Here is an 18,725-nt window from a genome sequence, read left to right as displayed (position 1 = left end):
GTCCATAAACTAAATGACCACACAGTAAAAAAAAAAAAAAAAAAAAAAAAAAACTAGGAATGTGGTTATAGAAGTGACTACTTAATGCTTTGTAGCCATTAGTCTGTTCGAATTTTTTGTTGTTGTTGTTTTGTTTTTTTGGGTCACACCCGGCAGTGCTGAGGGGTTACTCCTGGCTCTATGCTCAGAAATAGCTCCTGGCAGGCTCATATGGGGACCATATGGGATGCCAGGGTTCGAACCATCGTCCTTCTGCATGCAAGGCAAACTCCCTACCTCCATGCTATCTCTCCGGCCCCTTGCATATTCATTTTATTCCAACTTCACCAGCTTTAGTGATAATCCAAAAACAGATCTATCTATTCTCATTTACTAGTTCAAAGCACCTCACTGTTTTCTTCATAGGAGAAAAATTAGTTTGAATTTATTAAAGTTGTATGAAATTAATCTCAATTCTTATTCTTCTTATTTTACAAATCTCTTATCTAAAAGATTAGGTGTAGACCAGAGAAATTGCTAAAGTCTGAAACATGTTCTGCATGTGGGAAGCCTGGATTAGGTTCCTGGCACAGCATGGTACCTGAGTGTCTCTGGGAGAGAACCCTGAACATGGAGCTGAGAGCGTTCCTCCTGAGCTCTGCTAGTGTAGCCCCCAAATAAAACAAACAAAATTCTCCAAAATGAAAAATAAAAGACCATGTGAAATGCATAGGGTAATTATTTCACTGCAGTTTAATGCCTTTTTTTTTTTTCAGCTATCAGTAGAGGCACGAAAAGAGATGACTGAAAAGGCCATTAAGATAGTAAAACATTTCATTGAGAAACCAAGGAAAAGAAATTCAGAAGATGACTTTCAAGAAATGAGTGATTGTAAACTCACCTATGCGGATACTCTGACACATCTGAAGAAGTCACGTGCTCACCTGGAAACCCTTCACCATAGCTTCATCCTTTCTCTGAAAAACAGTGAGCAGGTAATGAAAGGGAAACTTGTAGATCCTTACTCCCTCAGTTCTATAACTTTCATTTGTCTTTAAAAGCTTTCTTCCGGGGCCGGAGAGATAGCATGGAGGTAAGGCGTTTACCTTTCATGCAGAAGGTCATCGGTTCTAATCCCGGCGTCCCATATGGTCCCCCGTGCCTGCCAGGAGCGATTTCTGAGCACGGAGCCAGGAAAAACCCCTGAGCACTACCGGGTGTGACCCAAAAACCACAACAACAAAAAAAAAACTTTCTTCCTTGAATTTCCATAGGTTTTTCATCTTCTTGATTCACTTGGAAATAGTACTTTCAAACTTTATCCTTCAACTTCTTTACTATCCTTTGGTATGGAATTCAGTCCTACTTCTTCAAAGGATTTTAGGTCACTTTTCTAATTGATGCCCAAATTGAGGTGGAAGGGGAGGGACCGGAGAAGAGGGATTTGCTTTTATTTTCTGAGTGTGGCCACACCTGAGGGAACTCAAGATTTACTCCTTACTCTGTGCTTAGGGTTGTAATGGTGTTCAGGAGTTAATATAACATGCCGCAGATCAAGGCCAGGTCAGTCCACATGCAAGACAAATGCCTCACCCCCTGTACTATTGCTCTAATCTCAGGAACCTGCTTTGAACTCAGTGTTCTATATATTAAGACTCAAGAAGTGTAAAGTCCATAGTTTTCTTGTTCTGCTTATTTAGGAAGTAGGTGTTTTGTTCTACAAATAATCTCCCAATGCCCTGTCTCCACTGATGCCTTCTTCAACAGCTTGTCTTGTAATATCTTATTCTTTTTTTTTTTTTTTTTTTTGGTTTTTCGGATCACACCCATTTGATGCTCAGGGGTCACTCCTGGCTAAGCGCTCAGAAATTGCCCCTGGCTTGGGGGGACCATATGGGATGCCAGGGGATCGAACTGCGGTCCTTCCTTGGCTAGCGCTTGTAAGGCAGACACCTTACCTCTAGCGCCACCTTGCAGGCCCTTGTAATATGTTATTCTTATTGTTTTCTTTTCTTTTCTTTTTTTTGCATCTCTCCATTAACCAGTAAACCAAGCCAAATGTTTTCCAGTTTACATTCAGTTTATCTTTAAGAGTACTCTCAAACATCAGAAGGCTAAAGGACCTGCTTGAGGAAACCCAAAACCCTTCAGGTCTTTGGGGATTTTTTTATACTATATTAGGTATCAGACATTGTTTTCCATACCCAGAAAGATGGTAAATTAATGAGTAAATAATTTTTATAAGTGAGAACAGTGTTTAGAAATCTAAATAGCACCCCATTTCTGCCTTTAATGCTACCTCTGCAAAATGTAACTGACTGTTAACTTCATTGTCTATTTTTCATTGAGTCCACTTGTTCCTTGAATTGGGTTTGTAGCTTAAAAAAAAATATTCCTGGTGAGACAGATCAATCTGTGGATAAGACTTTAAATGGTGAACAAAGGGAAAACTTCAAAATTTGTATGAGAGTGCAAATCTTCTTAAAAAATAATGGGAAGAATTAAAAAGTTTGATAGCACTTTTATTTCATTTTGTATTTTTCAGTGCCTATTAGCTTGTCTAATGAATGACTTTAAATAATGGAATGAACTATATAGAAGCCTTCGCAAACAACAAAATTGCCTTTACCAATCTTGATTGTGTCTTACTGACATTTACAATGCTATAATCCATAATTATAGGAGCTAGCATAAAATTTCAATCATCAAGTAAATGTGATTTATACATATTAGTAAGAGACTTTCAAATATTTATTTTTTAATTAAATATATTTATTCCAATCTGCAAAAACATTGTTTCTCTTCTTAATACCAATACTATTTTTCTCTGATTATAATAGTATATATAGGACCAAAGGGTTGTTAGCAAAAACAGCCATTTCTTTTAACTAGGCTTTAGTTTAAAGTCCCCAAATGGTTACTTGGGATAACCATTCAGTCAGGCCTGGATGGTGTTTAATAGGAAAGTCTTTTCATTCCAGAGTGAAACATTATTTTACTAAGGTATTTTCACAGCTGCTCTGGAAATCATCTAAATTTCATTGATCTTTTGTGTAACCTTTTGTATATAACCTCTTCCTATACCCAAGAAAAACATCTCATGTACTCCAGAAGAGTGCTTACTTAAAGCCCTTTTTCCTGTGGCAGTACAGATTGCTTTTCTTTCACTAAGGATATTCATAATTGACCTGACTTGCTCACAGGCATTAAAGAGTAGACAGAGCTCAACAACATGGAGACCAGTAAAATGGAATTTTATGTGCCCAATTCTCAGCCCCATTAAGTTCCAAAGCATTGCCCATCACTTTTCCATGCATACCTTTACCTTCTTTCACCTACTAGAATGAAAATCCCAGTTCATCTTATTCATGAATACTTCTATATCAATTTCTAAAATGTACATTTTAAATTGAATTACTACAACAATCTTATTAAAAAGTTTATAACTATTTTAATATCATTTGATACCTGGTTAATGCTTGGATTTTTCACATCTTTTCATCAGACAGTATAGTATAGGCAGGGTTACTTGTAAATATAAAACCTGTAAAATGTTCTGAGCATTAAGTGACTGTATTTAAGATGAAGAAATGCAATTGTTTTACTCTATTTCTTAAACTATTGGTTGTTATATTAATTTTAATTAATAGCTATTTCAAAGAAGGACAGGCAGTGTGATACAGACATGGGGGAATGTCTGGGATTCTAATCTTAGCAGAGTTCATGTCGACTGAGTGAGTTCGGGCATGTTATATCTTTTTTCTTCAGTTTTCCTGTTGTTGATAAATGAGTTAATTAAAATTCTTTGGAGATTATTATATACATGTATATTATGTATGTATATATGATATAGGCATACAATTCCTGGATTTCCTTCAACTTCTGAAACTGCTAAATGTCTGTTATGTATGATTGTAGCACAATAATGAGAGAAACTTCCACATCATGGCTATTACTACTGTATTTTCCGGCTTATAAGACGACCCCCTAATTTTGCAGTTAAAACATAGGTTTAGGCCTATATTCGCTGTATCAGACAGAACGTTCCTGTGCTGCAACTGTATGTACCACTGTGAGCCAATCACAACAAGCAAAGGTTCAAAGGTTATACTGTAAAAGACTTTCTCTCTGACTGCCCAATCTGAGCAGGCTTTTGACAGTGTAGATTCGGGTCTAGAACATTGTCTAATTTGCATGCATAAAAAGCCTGCTTGGATTGGCTGAGTTAGAGAGGCGGTCTGAGCAGCCTTGCAGTGATTGGTCCCTTATCATAGGCACCTTTTCTGACAATTCCCTGGTGGCGTCAGTTAATCTCCCCCACTACATGTACCAAACAACACCCCATCCTCGGAGCCTAGCACTGAACCACCAACACGGTTAGCTGGGTTTTGCCTGAAGTGGGCCCCAGATCTCCTGAGTACCGTTTGGGAGTCCCCAAGAAAGAGATTTGGAAACTCTGCGGCCTGATTTTTTTTTTGTTTGTTTGTTTGTTTCGTTTAGTGGCATATTGAAACATTTTTCGGGATATCCTCGGCGTATAAGACAACCCCTGATTTTTGGTTGCCTTTTTTTGTTTGTTTTTGTTTCAAAAGTCGTTTTACACACCAGAAAATATGGCATATGCCTAACATCGTGCTGAAGGAATGACTACTATATTATTATTGTTCACAGTATGCTCTATTTCAGAAGTCTCTTTTTTTCTTTCCCATTTTCAAGATAACTGAAATCTGAAGTCATAAATCCCTTGAGGTCCCTAATAAGTGGTACTGGAAAGATTTGCACATAAAGCTCCGTCACCCTGGAGCCCACAATCAGAGTGTTCCTTAGTGTGTTTGTGCTCGTAATGTTTTTGTTTTAAGGATCTTCAAACTCTGTCTCATTATGCACATGGAGGCAGACACATTTCCTTTCTGTTGGATACTTAGATGCTGTATAATATATCTTTTTCAGGAAATTCTGCGGAAATATTGTGACCTCTATGATATGTCTCGATCAGAGCATGGAAAACTTCGCGATCAGGCCGTGGCCATGTGTTTGGATGGTCAGCCACTCTCAATGATTCAGCAGCTGCTGGCGGTGGCTGTGGGACCTCTTGACGTCTCACCCAGGGACATTGTGCAGAGTGCAATAGCGAAAATAATTTCAGCATTAAGGTTAGCTCTAAAGTTGTCAGTGAGGAAAACCTGACATGATTTGGGGGGCCATAATAATAGTGTTTCTTTGATGGTTGCTATGAAAATAAAATATCATCATGCATGTAGAGGCATTTTATGCCAAAGTACAATGAAGTACTTTCCAAGAATGAGCAATAGATTATTACTACATTTTTTTAAAATCTAATGTCTTGAAATATCTTGAATATGGAGAATCGTGAAAATGTTTTATCATTGTCATTGTGAGTAATGTCAAGAAATGAGTTCACTTCACATTCAGCATTTATTCCCCTGGAATTACTCTTGAGCTAAAGGAAGGTCCTAGTGGCTTGTGAAACAGCTGAGTGATAGATGACTCCAGTGTGTATTTTCAGATCTTGCCTTTTCTAATTCCTTTTCTTGGGGGCAGTGGGAAAAAGTTTCTCAGAAGGTCCTTTTGAAGTACACAAGCCAAGGTTAATCATATGCTGAAGAAGTTAGACACCTGTGAAGTGTCTTAGGACATTATTTACCTGCAATTAATGGCATAAACCTAACAACAGAGAAATTCTAGCTCTATGTCGATATGTGGGTGTCTTTGTAGGAATGTATCCAAGAGGATTAGAAAAAAAAAAGGGGAGAGTTAAGCTAAGAAAATAATGAGGCATCAAGTGCTTTCTGTGAATAATGCAATTAGGCCAGAAAGATTTAGTTGTGTTTAATTTATTCTCCTTTTAAGCATTCTTTGTAATTCTGTATTGCTCTTGAGGAACTTTTTGATTAAATGCATGTCAGTTTTCAGCAGCTGAACTGAAATCAAATGAGCCTTTATCAGTTTAATTACCCCAGCCTCAAACAGCTTTCACCTTAATGCACTGAGGTATCTGGTAATTTTAGAGGGGGGGAATAAAGTCTCATGATATATTTTTGAAATAATAAATGTCAAATTAATAAAATCTTGCCCTGTTATTAGCATTGTATTTTGGTGTTAATACTTAGACCAATTTCTTCTCTTTTTTTTTGGGGGGGGGGTCCACACCCAGCAGCGCTCAGGGGTTACTCCTGGCTCTGTGCTCAGAAATCTCTCCTGGCAGGCTCAGGGGACCATATGGGATGCCGGGATTCGAACCACCATCCGTCTGCATGCAAGGCAAATGCCTTACCTCCATGCTATCTCTCTGGCCCCCAATTTCTTCTCTTAAATGATGACAAGTATTTGTTTGTCACATTATTTATCTTTATATTCATGCTTAAATCATTTACTTTTTAACAATTCAAGGTTTAGAAGAATCACCTAAAATAAGCACTTTGCAAAAGTAATGCTTTGACTTGTTTATTTTTTCAAAAATCTGACATTTTTTGTTAATTAATATAAAATAGGACTTATTTTTGCATTTACAATATTTTGGCATAAATCAATGATATCTCCCTCTATATTTCCAGTTCTGCTACAAATACTTTATTCTTTTGTTCTTATTTTGTTTAGATATCACACCTAGCATTGCTCTGGGGCTATTCCCTGGCTTGGTGCTTGGAAATCACTCCCAGAAATTCTTGGGAACCAAGTGCTTCTGGGACTTGAACTAGGGACCCCTGCATGCAGAGCATGCTCTCTAGCCTATTGAACTGTTTCTGGCGCCCTCTACTCCCAATTTTGATCTAATAGTAAACTTAGCACATAGACTTTGTGTAGTGTGAATTAACTTTTTTCAGCATTGGAAGGAAAAGGAACTTCAGGAGTTTAACCAACTAAGTTTTTTCTCCCATGGGGTAGAGAGCACACCCAGCTGTGCTTAGCACTGACTCTTGACTGTGCTTAAAGATATGATGCTGAGAACATTGGTGACTATGAACTTTCTAACAATCAGGCAAGTCACATTCAAAGCAATGGCAAGCACTTTACTATACGTCCCTGTACTATCTCTGCCCTTACCCCCAAGTTACTTTGATTTCAAAGGAAAATTGCTGTCGACAGTGTCCATAACATTTGACTTTGAGAAAGTTAGTAAAATTTATCAGACCTAAAAGTAACTTAATCTAGTAGGTAACTTTAAATCATATAATTCAAGTCATTCATAAAATTTATCTAAAATGTTGAATTATCAAATTTCTCTGATTTCCTAGACATTTATATTGTAAAATGGGCTGATAATGTCAGACCCATTAGCTTTTGAGATTATCGTAAATAGAAAAAAATAAATATAAAACATTAATAGGGCCTGGTACCTAGTAAGAACCCATGAATATTAGTTGTTGATTTTGGGGGGAAACAACTCCAAAGCATAGGGCTTTCTCAGGGTTCAGTGCACAGGGATAACTCTGTTGGTCCTGGGGAGACCAATGTGGTGCAGGAATTTAAACCAGGATCAGCCACATGCAAGGCAAGCACCTTACCCTAGACTGTCACTCTGATATTTTTTTAAATTTATTTCACTGCAGAATTATAATAATATACCTAAAATCATCCATATATTTAATATTCATTAAACATGTTTTGGATTATAGAATACAGTAGATTCTGTTGTTATCTTGATAGGAAAACAAGGATACATTAACTTAAGTACCTTCAAAGTAGAACATGTTTCATTTCTGAGTTCAGCCCAACGTTAAGAAGTTGGTACACTAGTGGCTGTGAGCAGCAAATACAGTGCCAGAATCCAGCTGGCTTCAGTGAGGTCTGAAGGCTGAACTTGTTTTTGAATCAGATCTTCTCTCCTTTCCTTCACAGCAGGGAGAGAGCTGAACTTGGTGAGCCAGGGGACCCCTTCCAGGCCTTGGAAGGTGTGGTTGCTTCAGTGCATACCAGTGTGGACAAAGGGTAAGACTAAAAGTGTTTAATGATTTTTCTCATCCTGTTTTACATCTTTATGTCATTTCCTAGTTTCAATGACTTTTCTAGGCATTTCTGAAGGAATTGCTAAAATCTTTCTATACAACTAAGACTCTGCACCTGGACACACAAGCCCATCTCTGCATTAACCTCCCATTCCAGCAGAGCAGGGCATGTACCTTTTCTCCTGAGCCTCATTTGTTGTGGACACCATGCTCTCTTCTACTGTCTTTCTACTAGCAATCAAAGGGGAAAAGCCGCTTTGAGCATCATAAACGTGAAAAAAATTATATGTCAAAAAAAGCTGAATGTATCCAAACTGTGGATTCTTAACAGCATATTTATGTTTCTGAAAACAAAATAAAACTAGACATGTTAGAGTGTCTTGTTTAGAACAGTTGGTATTTCTACTGAAAGTTTTATTAAAAAAAAATTCATGGGCCCGGAGAGAGCACAGCGGCTTTTGCCTTGCAAGCAGCCAATCCAGGACCAAAGTTGGTTGGTTCGAATCCTGGTGTCCCATATGGTCCCCCGTGCCTGCCAGGAGCTATTTCTGAGCAGACAGCCAGGAGTAACCCCTGAGCAACATCAGGTGTGGCCCAAAAACCAAAACCCCAAAAAAAAAAAATTCATTTCAGTAGAATGGTAGTTATAAGAATAACAGCAACAGTCACATATTTAAGTTTCCAAAGACCCTTCAGAAGTCCAATATCTATTTGATCTTGTGAGGCCTCACCCCAAATTTCTTTTCTTTAATGTAAAATATGATAACACAATCATAACTGTTAGTGAAAGTCTCCTGATGTTTCATTGAGGAATTGTTTTTATTTGCATAATCTAGTTGGAATTTTTGTTTGTTTTGAGGCCAAATCCTCGTGATACTCAGGGGTTAATGCATTGTTCTGCATTCAGGAATTAGACCCGGCAGTAGCCAGTGACCCGTATGGGATGTTGGGGCTTAAACCCTTTTTGACTGCATGCAAGGCAAACACCCGACCTGCTGTGCTATCAATCCAGCCCCTATTCTAGTTAATACTCAGGTGTAAATATATTTTACATGCTTTTGATCAAAATATTTAAATGTTTTGTCTTCTGTTTATTATCTTGCTATTATAACTCCGTCTATCTTTATAGATTTAATGATGGTTATTTCTGATCCTGTGTCTATTTCACTTTCAGATGAAGATAGCCTCAAAGAGGAGGTGCTTTGCCCAGAGCCTACACCTAGGAAATAGGAAGGGATTTCACTCTGGCTCCCTTTCAGAATTTAGCCCTCAGCTGCCTTCATAGCATATTTCCATGCATTGCTTTATGCTCAAGGTTTTAGTGAAAACATGTAGGATCAGCCACATTGGTGAATTTTGGGAAACAGTTGCAAGCTGGTTTACAGTTTACTTTGCCTTTGGCTTTGCACATTTTCTCAAAACGTCTTTGCTTATGGTCTTTATAACAACAGGAAACTAAGGCAGTGTTAATTTGGTAATTTTGCTTATTCTAAAGAGAATGTATTCTGCTTGCTTCCTCTCTGCCAGGCTCTTCTATATGAGCCAGGTTCTCAATCTACAGTCCAAAGGAGTTCAGAATCTTGCAAGGAAGCCCAATTTGTCCATAAAGCTAATACTGGGAGTGGTTAGCCCTTTACCAAAAGTGGGGAGGTACAGTAGGAGGTTAGTCCTACTTGGGGCTGGACTGTGAAACAGGAGTCTGAGCAACAGGATGTAGGAAATGGTTCTCCATGCTAAGAATTGTCAGGCAGCTACAGAACAGATATGTTCTATCAAACTCAGCAGCCATCCTTAGCTAGTGTCCATCTAGCTGTTCTCATTACTACCCCAGCTTGTCAGCTTGTTGGGCCAGCAGGTGAGTCTTTCTTTCTCAGGTGTCTTCAGAGGAATCATTGCAGTGATATGGGGAAGGGGCAGAGACCCTTTCAGATGGAGCACATAAAGCCCCAACCTGGCACACCACCTTTTCCCAGTGCAGTTGTCACCAGACATCAGGGTTGGGTATTCTAGGGCTGGGAAATACTGTCAGGCCCTTTTATTATTATATCTGCCTTCAGAGATGAGATTATTAAGATTATCCAGAGGCTCAAGCTTTTGAACTTTATTTTATGACTATGAATGCTGTTCCCATTGTGTTCATTTGTAACTTAATCTGTGAAGATGATCTAATTTCTTAGTTTTAGGCCATAAAATAAAGGTTTTCTTGTTACTTCTTTCTTGCAGAGCTGGCATATGAACCCAGGGGCCTCCTCCCATCAGAAAGGCACCCATTAAAACAGATCAGATGAAAAGTTAAAAAAAATTAACAGCTAAAATAATGTTTTATACTAATGTATCTTAAACCCAGTATTAAGAAAGCAGTTAGAAAATAAACAAAAAAAAACCTGAACATCTCATTGTTCTTTATCAAACTGAAAGACCTATTCCACAACTTATTCTTCAGAAAAAACCCTGTCATAAAGATATTGTCTTCATTTACACATTGGGAAGTGATGATCAGAAAGTTAAGTAGCTTATCTGAGGTCACCCAGGTAAGGAGATGCTATGAATTTCTCCTACTGTATCTAATTTCCTGGTGCATTATACAATAAAAAATGAGCAGGAAGAAAATGCTTTTCAGGCATCTTTGTTCATAAATGTTGCCGGGGGAATCTTATTTGAATACAAATTTTTACCTGAGTAGTCTGAGTGGGGCCTGACATGCTGCATTTCTAAGTAGTCCAAATACTCCCCTGCCCCTGATTGAACTTTGAGCATTTTTATCAGCATTCTCCTCTTTTCTAGCTGCTTCTCTCTGCCTCCACCTTATCTTCCTTTCACCTTCCTGCCTTCATCTACCTTTACATTTTTTTTAACAAGAATGACCCACAAATTGTGAATGAGCAGATTAGTGAGTCTCAAAAGGCTGTACCAAATTAAATCCATTTGGAAAAAGGTATAATTAAAGAGAAATTCCTTTGTGCGCTATTCTAAGGGGAGAAAGATTTTCTTTCAACCTATTGTGCATTTTAAGAGTTTTTGTTTGTTTCAATTGCTACTTAATCACAGTGCCAGCTGTTTCAAAACTTCTCCTATTGAACAGTGTCAAGTAACTTGGACTAGATCAAGTTGTTTGCTCTTACCTGGGCATTTGCATTATTTTTTAAAGAACAAAAAATACCGTAAAAAGAAAAGACAACGCATCCCAAAACACCAGCTTTAATCTGATCTGCTCTTACTCCACATGCTCTCTGCGCCCCCACTCTCTGAGCCCACACTGTGCATGCACCTCATGTTCTTGGACACTGAGACTGGCTGAGAGCCACTGCCTCCACCTGGGGTCACAGAACCATGCCAATCACAGAAGGGTTTCTCTGAGTCACCTTAGCTTATTTTTATGACGTGAAGCCACCATTTCTGCCTCATATTAGCATAATTTGCCCTTGCTCTTTTGACAAATCCCAAAAAGATAAAATTCAAGATAGTGTACATTTGAGAGCAGCTACAAAGTAGTTATGGGCTTTTGTCAGAAGTTAATTTTAGAAGACAGGGAGATAGCTCAAAGGGTAGAGTATACTTTTAGTTAGGAAGTTCTGGGTTCAGTCCCTGGCACTACATGGTTCCCCCAAGCACCAGTGGTCTAGAGTATGACCCAGGAATATTCTAAGAATTGCTGGGGTTACAGGCCACCCCCAAAAAATAAATTAATAAACAAAAATTAGAGATTGGAATTGTTTACACATTGAAAAGATGACCATTCTAATAGTCTTTTAAAATATAATAATCATAGTATTACAAAAATGGTGATGTTTTTTATACTACCACATTACGCACTCACCTTTTTTTTTTTTTTTTTTTCATTTCTTTCTTCCTTACTATTTGCTCTAAGCTTTTCATGTGAATTGATAAATAGAAGGCATTATCCTGGGAAATGTCTGCTGCTTCCAGCTCCCTAGTAGTGACATGGACCATATAATGAACATTTAATTTGGCCACTGCAGACCTCACCTAAAGAACCTAAGCCTGCTGCCACTTGCCTACTTCGCTAATCTCTAACATGATTATTATGTTTCATAACCAAAAAAATTCATCATTCCCATTCTGGACAAAATTCAAACAGATATCCTCAGTGATGATGATTGCCACAAGTATTCAACCAGCCAATGAATATGAGGTTATCTATTTATTACCAGTTACAAATAAAGGAATCCAGTTTGAAACCATTAAATTACTTCTTTTTCAAAACTAGACTGATCATATTTGAGCACAATAGCCTCCTGTTCTTTCCACCTGTGAAGCTGTACTGTTTTAAAGACCCCCCCCCCATCTTTACTTTTGGAGGGAAGGGTAACTTCATGTGGTGCTGAAGAGGGCTGGGACCATTCCTGTTGATACTTGGCCAACTGGGCTGGTCATTCATTTGCTTTTTCAGTCACTCTCATAGGTTATCCAGATAAGGTATCTAGCTGTCTTCCCTCAACTTCTCTAATCTACCCACACATCTGTGCTACAAAAATTTAGCCTGAATATGCTATATCCTAAAAAAAATTTGAATGGATTTATTTATTTGTTTTTTGGGCCACACCCAGTGTGGAACTCAGGGATTACTCCTGACTCTACTCAGAAATCACTTCTGGCAGGCTCAGGAGCCCATATGGGATGCTGGGAATCGAACCTTAATCAGCGGCAGGCAAAGCAAATGCCCTATCCTCTGTGCTATTTCTCTGGTGGTGTTCTTTGGAATTTTTGACTTTGTTCTGTTCCTTTTATTCTGAATTGTGTCTACCATCTTTTCATTTGTATACTATCTAATTTTCCTATATGATATTGCACAGATTCTGTCCTAATCCTCTGCAAAGCCTCTAAATCAACTCAATTTTTCAAAACTGTTATTCAATTTTACATTGCGTTATTTTGTATAATTTAGAGAATAGTCACTTGTAAAATGATTCAATGTAGAATTGGTTATTTGAATTCTAATATTATTTCTCACTTCTGTATTTTCAAGCACTAATTTGATTATACTGATTTTAATGATGTTTATTACTTAGTATAAGTAGTTTAAGTTCTTATGTGCTGTGTTCTGTACTTTATATGCATTGGTTTCACAGATTTTAAGATGTATACTTAGGACCTTTGTATAACTAAAAAATTGTAATGATGAGATTCAGGATTCAGGGAATCATTTACGGTTCTGCGGATCAGAATATATCGGTATATCGGGATATATATATATATATATATATATATATATATATATATATATATATATATATATATATATATATCGTATATCGGTCAGCTATATGCTAAGCAAGGGGTCCTATCCACTCTACCCCCTCTCTGGGCGCAGAATGTTATTTCAGTTGTCTATTATAGTCTTTTCACCTTTCATGTTGTAGATAGACAGGAAATATATGTAACTTATCCTTTTTGTTCCTGCCAGTTTGCCATTTCTTATACATCTTAAGAAGGACATTCAAGGGCATAACTAATGGATACTGTTATTAATTTAGGAAATGCTCAGGCCAATTATTTTATATCTTTTAATTTTTTTAATTTTTATTTAATAAAAAAACCTGGTTTACAAAGTTATTGATAGCTGAGTTTTAGGCATATAATATTTCAAAACCACTCCCACCACCAATGTTCCCACAACCAATGCTCCTATACTGTCATTCCCTACCACCTCCCACCAATCAACTCCTCTATCCCCCTTTGCCTCTTTGGTAGACACATTAAAGTTCCATGGTTTCAGCTTAGATCTCAGTGTTTTCAGTGCTTTTTAGTTTGTGCTTTGGATGTATAGCTGACCACTCTCCCACCTAATTTAACTGACGCCCAGACCTTTGTTCCACCATCCACCATTATTTTCTTTCTCACTTTCTTCATTATCACCTTGATTTATTTTCTGTCCTTTTCCTTCCTAGGCTCTGTGGTGAAAAATGGTCTAGCATCTGCTCCTTACTATATTTTCTAATACAATTAATTTATATACTACAGTTAAGTGAAATTATCCCGTGTTTGTCTTTCTTCTTCTGTCTTAGTTCTCCAATTTCAACTAGATTGCAGCAAATTGCATGATTTCATTATTCCTTGCAGCTATATGGTATTCCCTTGTGTATATGTACCACATCTTCATAATCCATTCATTTATCATTGGACACCTAGGTTGATTCCATATTTAGCTATTGTAGTCATTGTAGCAATGAATAATGTTGTGCATATGCCCTTTTGAATGAATAGTGTCTGATTTAATCCCTGTGGAAATAGTATGTTGATGGGCTGGAGCAATAGCATAGAGGGTAGGGTGTTTTCCTTGCACCCAACCTGGGTTTGATCACTGGCATCCCAATGGTCTCCTGAGTCTGTTAGGAGTAATTTCTTTTTTTTTTGGTTTTTTTTTTTTGGTTTTTTTTTGGGCCACACCCGGTGATGCTCAGGGGTTACTCCTGGCTATGCGCTCAGAAGTCACTCCTGGCTTGGGGGACCATATGGGACGCCGGGGGATCGAACCGCGGTCCGTCCAAGGCTAGCGCAGGCACCTTACCTCTAGCGCCACCGCCCGGGCCCAGGAGTAATTTCTGAGTGTTGTCAGGATTAACCACTGAGCACTAATGGGAGTGGCCGAAAAACAGCAACAACAACAACAACAACAACAACAAACAATAAGGAGAGATTTAGAATTGAGCCACCATGTGATCCAGCAATTCCACTTTTAGGTATCTAGATCTCGGACTTAATTTTTTTATTCTTAAATACAAATAATGATTTGATTTTCATTTAAATTGCCATAAAATTCAATGACAAATACAAAGTGGACACTAAAAGCTTTGTGGACCATTGTCTTAGAAGTTCAAAAACAAGTCAACGTGGTAGGCATAAGATGATTAATTGCAGATAGCTTCATAAAGATCTGGTTACAAACTAACCTGTGTAATCAGTGATTTAACCTGAATCTCTAGGCCTCCATGAGATCGAGGCTTCTGCATGTTAACCTCATAACAGTCATCAAAATGCTCCATTGACGTCCTCACCAAATCGTTTTTCTAACAATGTGCATTTGGGGTTAGGAGGCACGAAATTTTAATACTGGACATAAAATTGTACAGATTTTTTATGAATTCTTTTAGATTAAACGGTCTTTAATGAGGGACTTTCCTATCATTACTTATCATTAGGATAGTATACAATATGAAAATCTAGCCAGTGTTTACCAAAGCAAGTAGCCCCCACATCTCCTCACTAGTAGCCTGAATTATATTTGGAGGGGTAGGGTGCTTTCTGTTTGTTCACTCAAAGGAAATAGATTTCTAGGCAGCACTGATTTTTATAAGTGAAAGTGAATCTATGCTCTGACCTACTATATTGGAATTCTGTAAGAGAAAAGAGTTCATAGACTTTAGGATCATATTTCACTATTAATGGGTGTTTATGGGCTTATATCACTTCCATGAAGTTTATTCTTTTTCTTCAAAATGTAATTTGCATGTGTGGTTTAGTGACTGTTTTTGACATTACTGTTTGAAAGTGGATTTTGAAAATTCTTCTCTCAAGAAAAAATACTTTGTGGCTCCAGGAGGTGATAGATGTTAACTAAACTTATATTGACAATTATTTCACAATATATACATATAGAAAATTATTTAAAACTAAGACCAGATTATATGCCAATAAGACTGCAAACAAATCAGCAGCAAAATAAAATGGAGTTTATGATATTTCTTTGCATAATTATTACCCTCTAGTAAATAGTTTATGTAAAATGATTTGAAAACAGCTTAGCGGCATTAGTGTCGTTGATAGAAATAAACCATGCTGCTTATTAACCACAAGTAAGAAACAGAATAGCTAAGGACATAATGAGAATTTTAAACTGCTCTATGTAACTCATTTTAATAGGATGTATAGAAATATATAGGCATACAGAAATAATGGAATATATAGAAATCATATTCAGTATATGTACTTTTTTATTAATATTTTATTTAAACACTATGATTACAAGCATGTTTGTAGTTAGGTTTAAGTCATAAAAATGTACACTCTTTTCACCCATACAACCTTCCCACCACCAATACCTCCCTCCTCCCCCACCCCTCACTCCCTTCCTGTCTTGAGACAGGCATTTTATTTCTCTCACTCACTACCATTGCTATCATAGTTATTGGTGTAGTCATTTCTCTAATTGCACTCACCAGTCTTTGTGGTAAGCTTCATATCATGGGCTGGTTCTAACAGCCCTCATCTCTATTGTCTCTGGGTATTATTACTATATTATCTTTTATTCTTAAATCCCACAGATTAGTGAGACTATTCTGTATCTTTCTCTCTCCCTCTAACTCATTTTACTCAACATAATAGTTTCCATGTCCATCCGTGTATAGGAAAATTACGTGACTTCATTTTTCTTGGCAGGTGCATAGAATTCCATTGTGTATTTATACCACAGTTTCTTTAGCCACTCATCTATTGTTGGGCATCTGGATTGTTTCCAGATTCTGGTTATTGTAAATAGTACTGCAATGTACATAGGTACGCAGAGTGCATTATTGTAGTGTGTTTTGTGTTCCTAGGGTATCTTCCTAGGAGTGGTATAGCTGGATCCTATGGGAGCTCAGTTTCCATTTTATGAGGAATCTCCATATTGTTTTCTATAAAGGCTGGACTAGACGGCATTCTCTCCAGCAGTGAATGAGAGTTCCTTTCTCCCCACATCCTCCCACAACACTGATTGTTCTTGTTATTTGTGATGTGTGCCAGTCTCCGTGTAGTTTATGTAGTTTTAACATAACTACTATGATTTTCTATACATGTTTTAAACTGAAAATTTCCCACGCAGTCTGAAAAAAAGTAAATTCACTCAATAACAGAGAGTTAGGTCCATCAGCCCCACTTGACTGTTGGAAGAAAAACAAAGGTTTATGGTGTCTCTGTCTCACCCAGGATTTTGCCTTGCAGGGAAGAACTGGTTTCTTCTGAGGACTTGTTGCAGTGGCTGAGGCCTTTCTGTGCTGACGACTCCTTGCCTGTGAGGCCCCGAATTCATGTGCTGCAAATTCTGGGGCAGTCATTTCACCTGACTGAGGAGGACAGCAAACTCCTGGTGTTCTTTAGAACTGAAGCCATTCTCAAGGCTATGTGGCCCCAGAGGCGGGTAAGAGAGCCTGTGCTGAATATTTCCTCTATTAACTATGATTCAGGTCATTATTGATTATTAATTATTAATTACTTGAAATCACTTTGAGGTGAATAATCAGCTTGGGAATACAAACTTTCCAACATGTCATCAACCCAGCTGTTTAAGTAGATAAAAATACACAACTCATTCCTGTTCATTTCTCCATCTGTTTTTGAATGTTCCTCTGCATAGTAAATAATGGCTCACTCACCTGCTGCTGTTTTGTTTTTCTATTTTGCTGAGCTAAAAATGGACATATAACATTATATTAGTTTCAGGTACACAATAAAATGATTCAGTGTTTGTATGTATTGCTAAGGAATCACCACAGTTAGTTTACACAATACTCATCACTACATAGTTAAGACTTTTTTTTTTTAATTCATAAAGTTTTCTACATGGTATTCAGTGAGAAATTTTCACAGTGATAATTAATTGTGGTGACTCATTCTTTTCTTGGGGATGCCAGTCTAAATTTAAATGAATTATTGGCATCACTCCTTCATTTCTTTCATGCTTTTTCTCAGGTACCTCTTTCTATACATGGATACATATAAGGAGATGGACCTATAGGATATAGGGTCTATCACTCTTCAAGGCCCATTTAGTTCATCTTCTACTGAAGCCTTTCCAGATCATTTCAAATTTAATTGAACCTTAAAATTCCAAATCTTTGAGCTCTTTTTAAATAGAAGTAAAATATTGTATTAGAAAATCTATAATGTAAAAAATAAATCACCTAGATAGAAGTAGAAAGAACATTCAATCAAATTAAAAACAAATTCATTAAAAAGTGTGAAGCTCATTTTTTTTTAATTTTTATTTTGACCAAAGTGGATTACAGATCTTTCACAGTAATTTTTTAGGTACATAGTGACATTGAATCAGGGGCATTCCCACCATGTTGTCCTCTGTCCAGCCCTGTTCCCAGCAAGCATCCCATATCCCCTTCCTTGACCACCCAGATTGCTAGTATAAGTGGTCCTCTCTGTGTCTAGTATGTTGTAGATTGGGTGTCGATTCTGTTGTCGTTGGCTTTGGATTTCGTGTTTAAGTCTGATCATTTTTTTTTTTTTTTTTGGTTTTTGGGCCACACCCTGTGCCACTCAGGGGTTACTCCTGGCTATGCGCTCAGAAGTTGCTCCTGGCTTCTTGGGGGACCATATGGGACACCGGGGGATCGAACCGCGGTCCGTCCTAGGCTAGCGCAGGCAAGGCAGGCACCTTACCTCCAGCGCCACCGCCCGGCCCCTGATCATTTTTTTATTTCTACATAATGTTCATGCAACTGTCTGGTCTTGGTACCCTCCATTATTTCTCCCTCAATTTGTGAGGCAAAATAAGTTGGTTCATATTATGTGGTTCTGTTTGAAGAAAATAAAATAAATAAAATGGGGCAAAAATCAAAGAAGCAAAAAGTAGGAGGGGTTTTGTCTTGGGGACACATGCAGCAGTATTTTGGTTAATTCCTGACTCTGAATTTAGGTGTCACTCTAGATAAGACTTGGGGACATATGGGATACCAGGGATTAAACCTAGGTTGGCTCCTGCAAGGCGAGTGCCCTGTCCTCTGTATTATTGCTCCAGCCCACTAAAGTATAAAACTCTTACCACGCTAG

The 18,725-nt window shown here is 37.7% G+C and overlaps 2 protein-coding genes across 2 annotated transcripts in view; one reads left to right on the top strand and one right to left on the bottom strand.

Moving 5' to 3' along the window:
- Positions 1 to 18,725, bottom strand: part of LRATD1 (LRAT domain containing 1) — an 836,105-nt gene that overhangs the window by 170,835 nt on the left and 646,545 nt on the right. The window lies entirely within an intron of this gene.
- NBAS (NBAS subunit of NRZ tethering complex) overlaps positions 1 to 18,725 on the top strand; it is a 384,560-nt gene that overhangs the window by 310,294 nt on the left and 55,541 nt on the right. Inside the window, exons 45-48 of the mRNA XM_049784877.1 lie at positions 756 to 974; positions 4,930 to 5,132; positions 7,840 to 7,929; positions 16,887 to 17,082. Of these exons, the coding sequence (XP_049640834.1) occupies positions 756 to 974; positions 4,930 to 5,132; positions 7,840 to 7,929; positions 16,887 to 17,082 (708 nt within the window). The remainder of the gene's footprint in view (positions 1 to 755; positions 975 to 4,929; positions 5,133 to 7,839; positions 7,930 to 16,886; positions 17,083 to 18,725) is intronic.

Source organism: Suncus etruscus, chromosome 12 (genome assembly GCF_024139225.1).
Source record: "Suncus etruscus isolate mSunEtr1 chromosome 12, mSunEtr1.pri.cur, whole genome shotgun sequence".
NCBI classification, from domain to species: domain Eukaryota; kingdom Metazoa; phylum Chordata; class Mammalia; order Eulipotyphla; family Soricidae; genus Suncus; species Suncus etruscus.
This window is presented reverse-complemented; position numbering and strand designations above follow the sequence as displayed.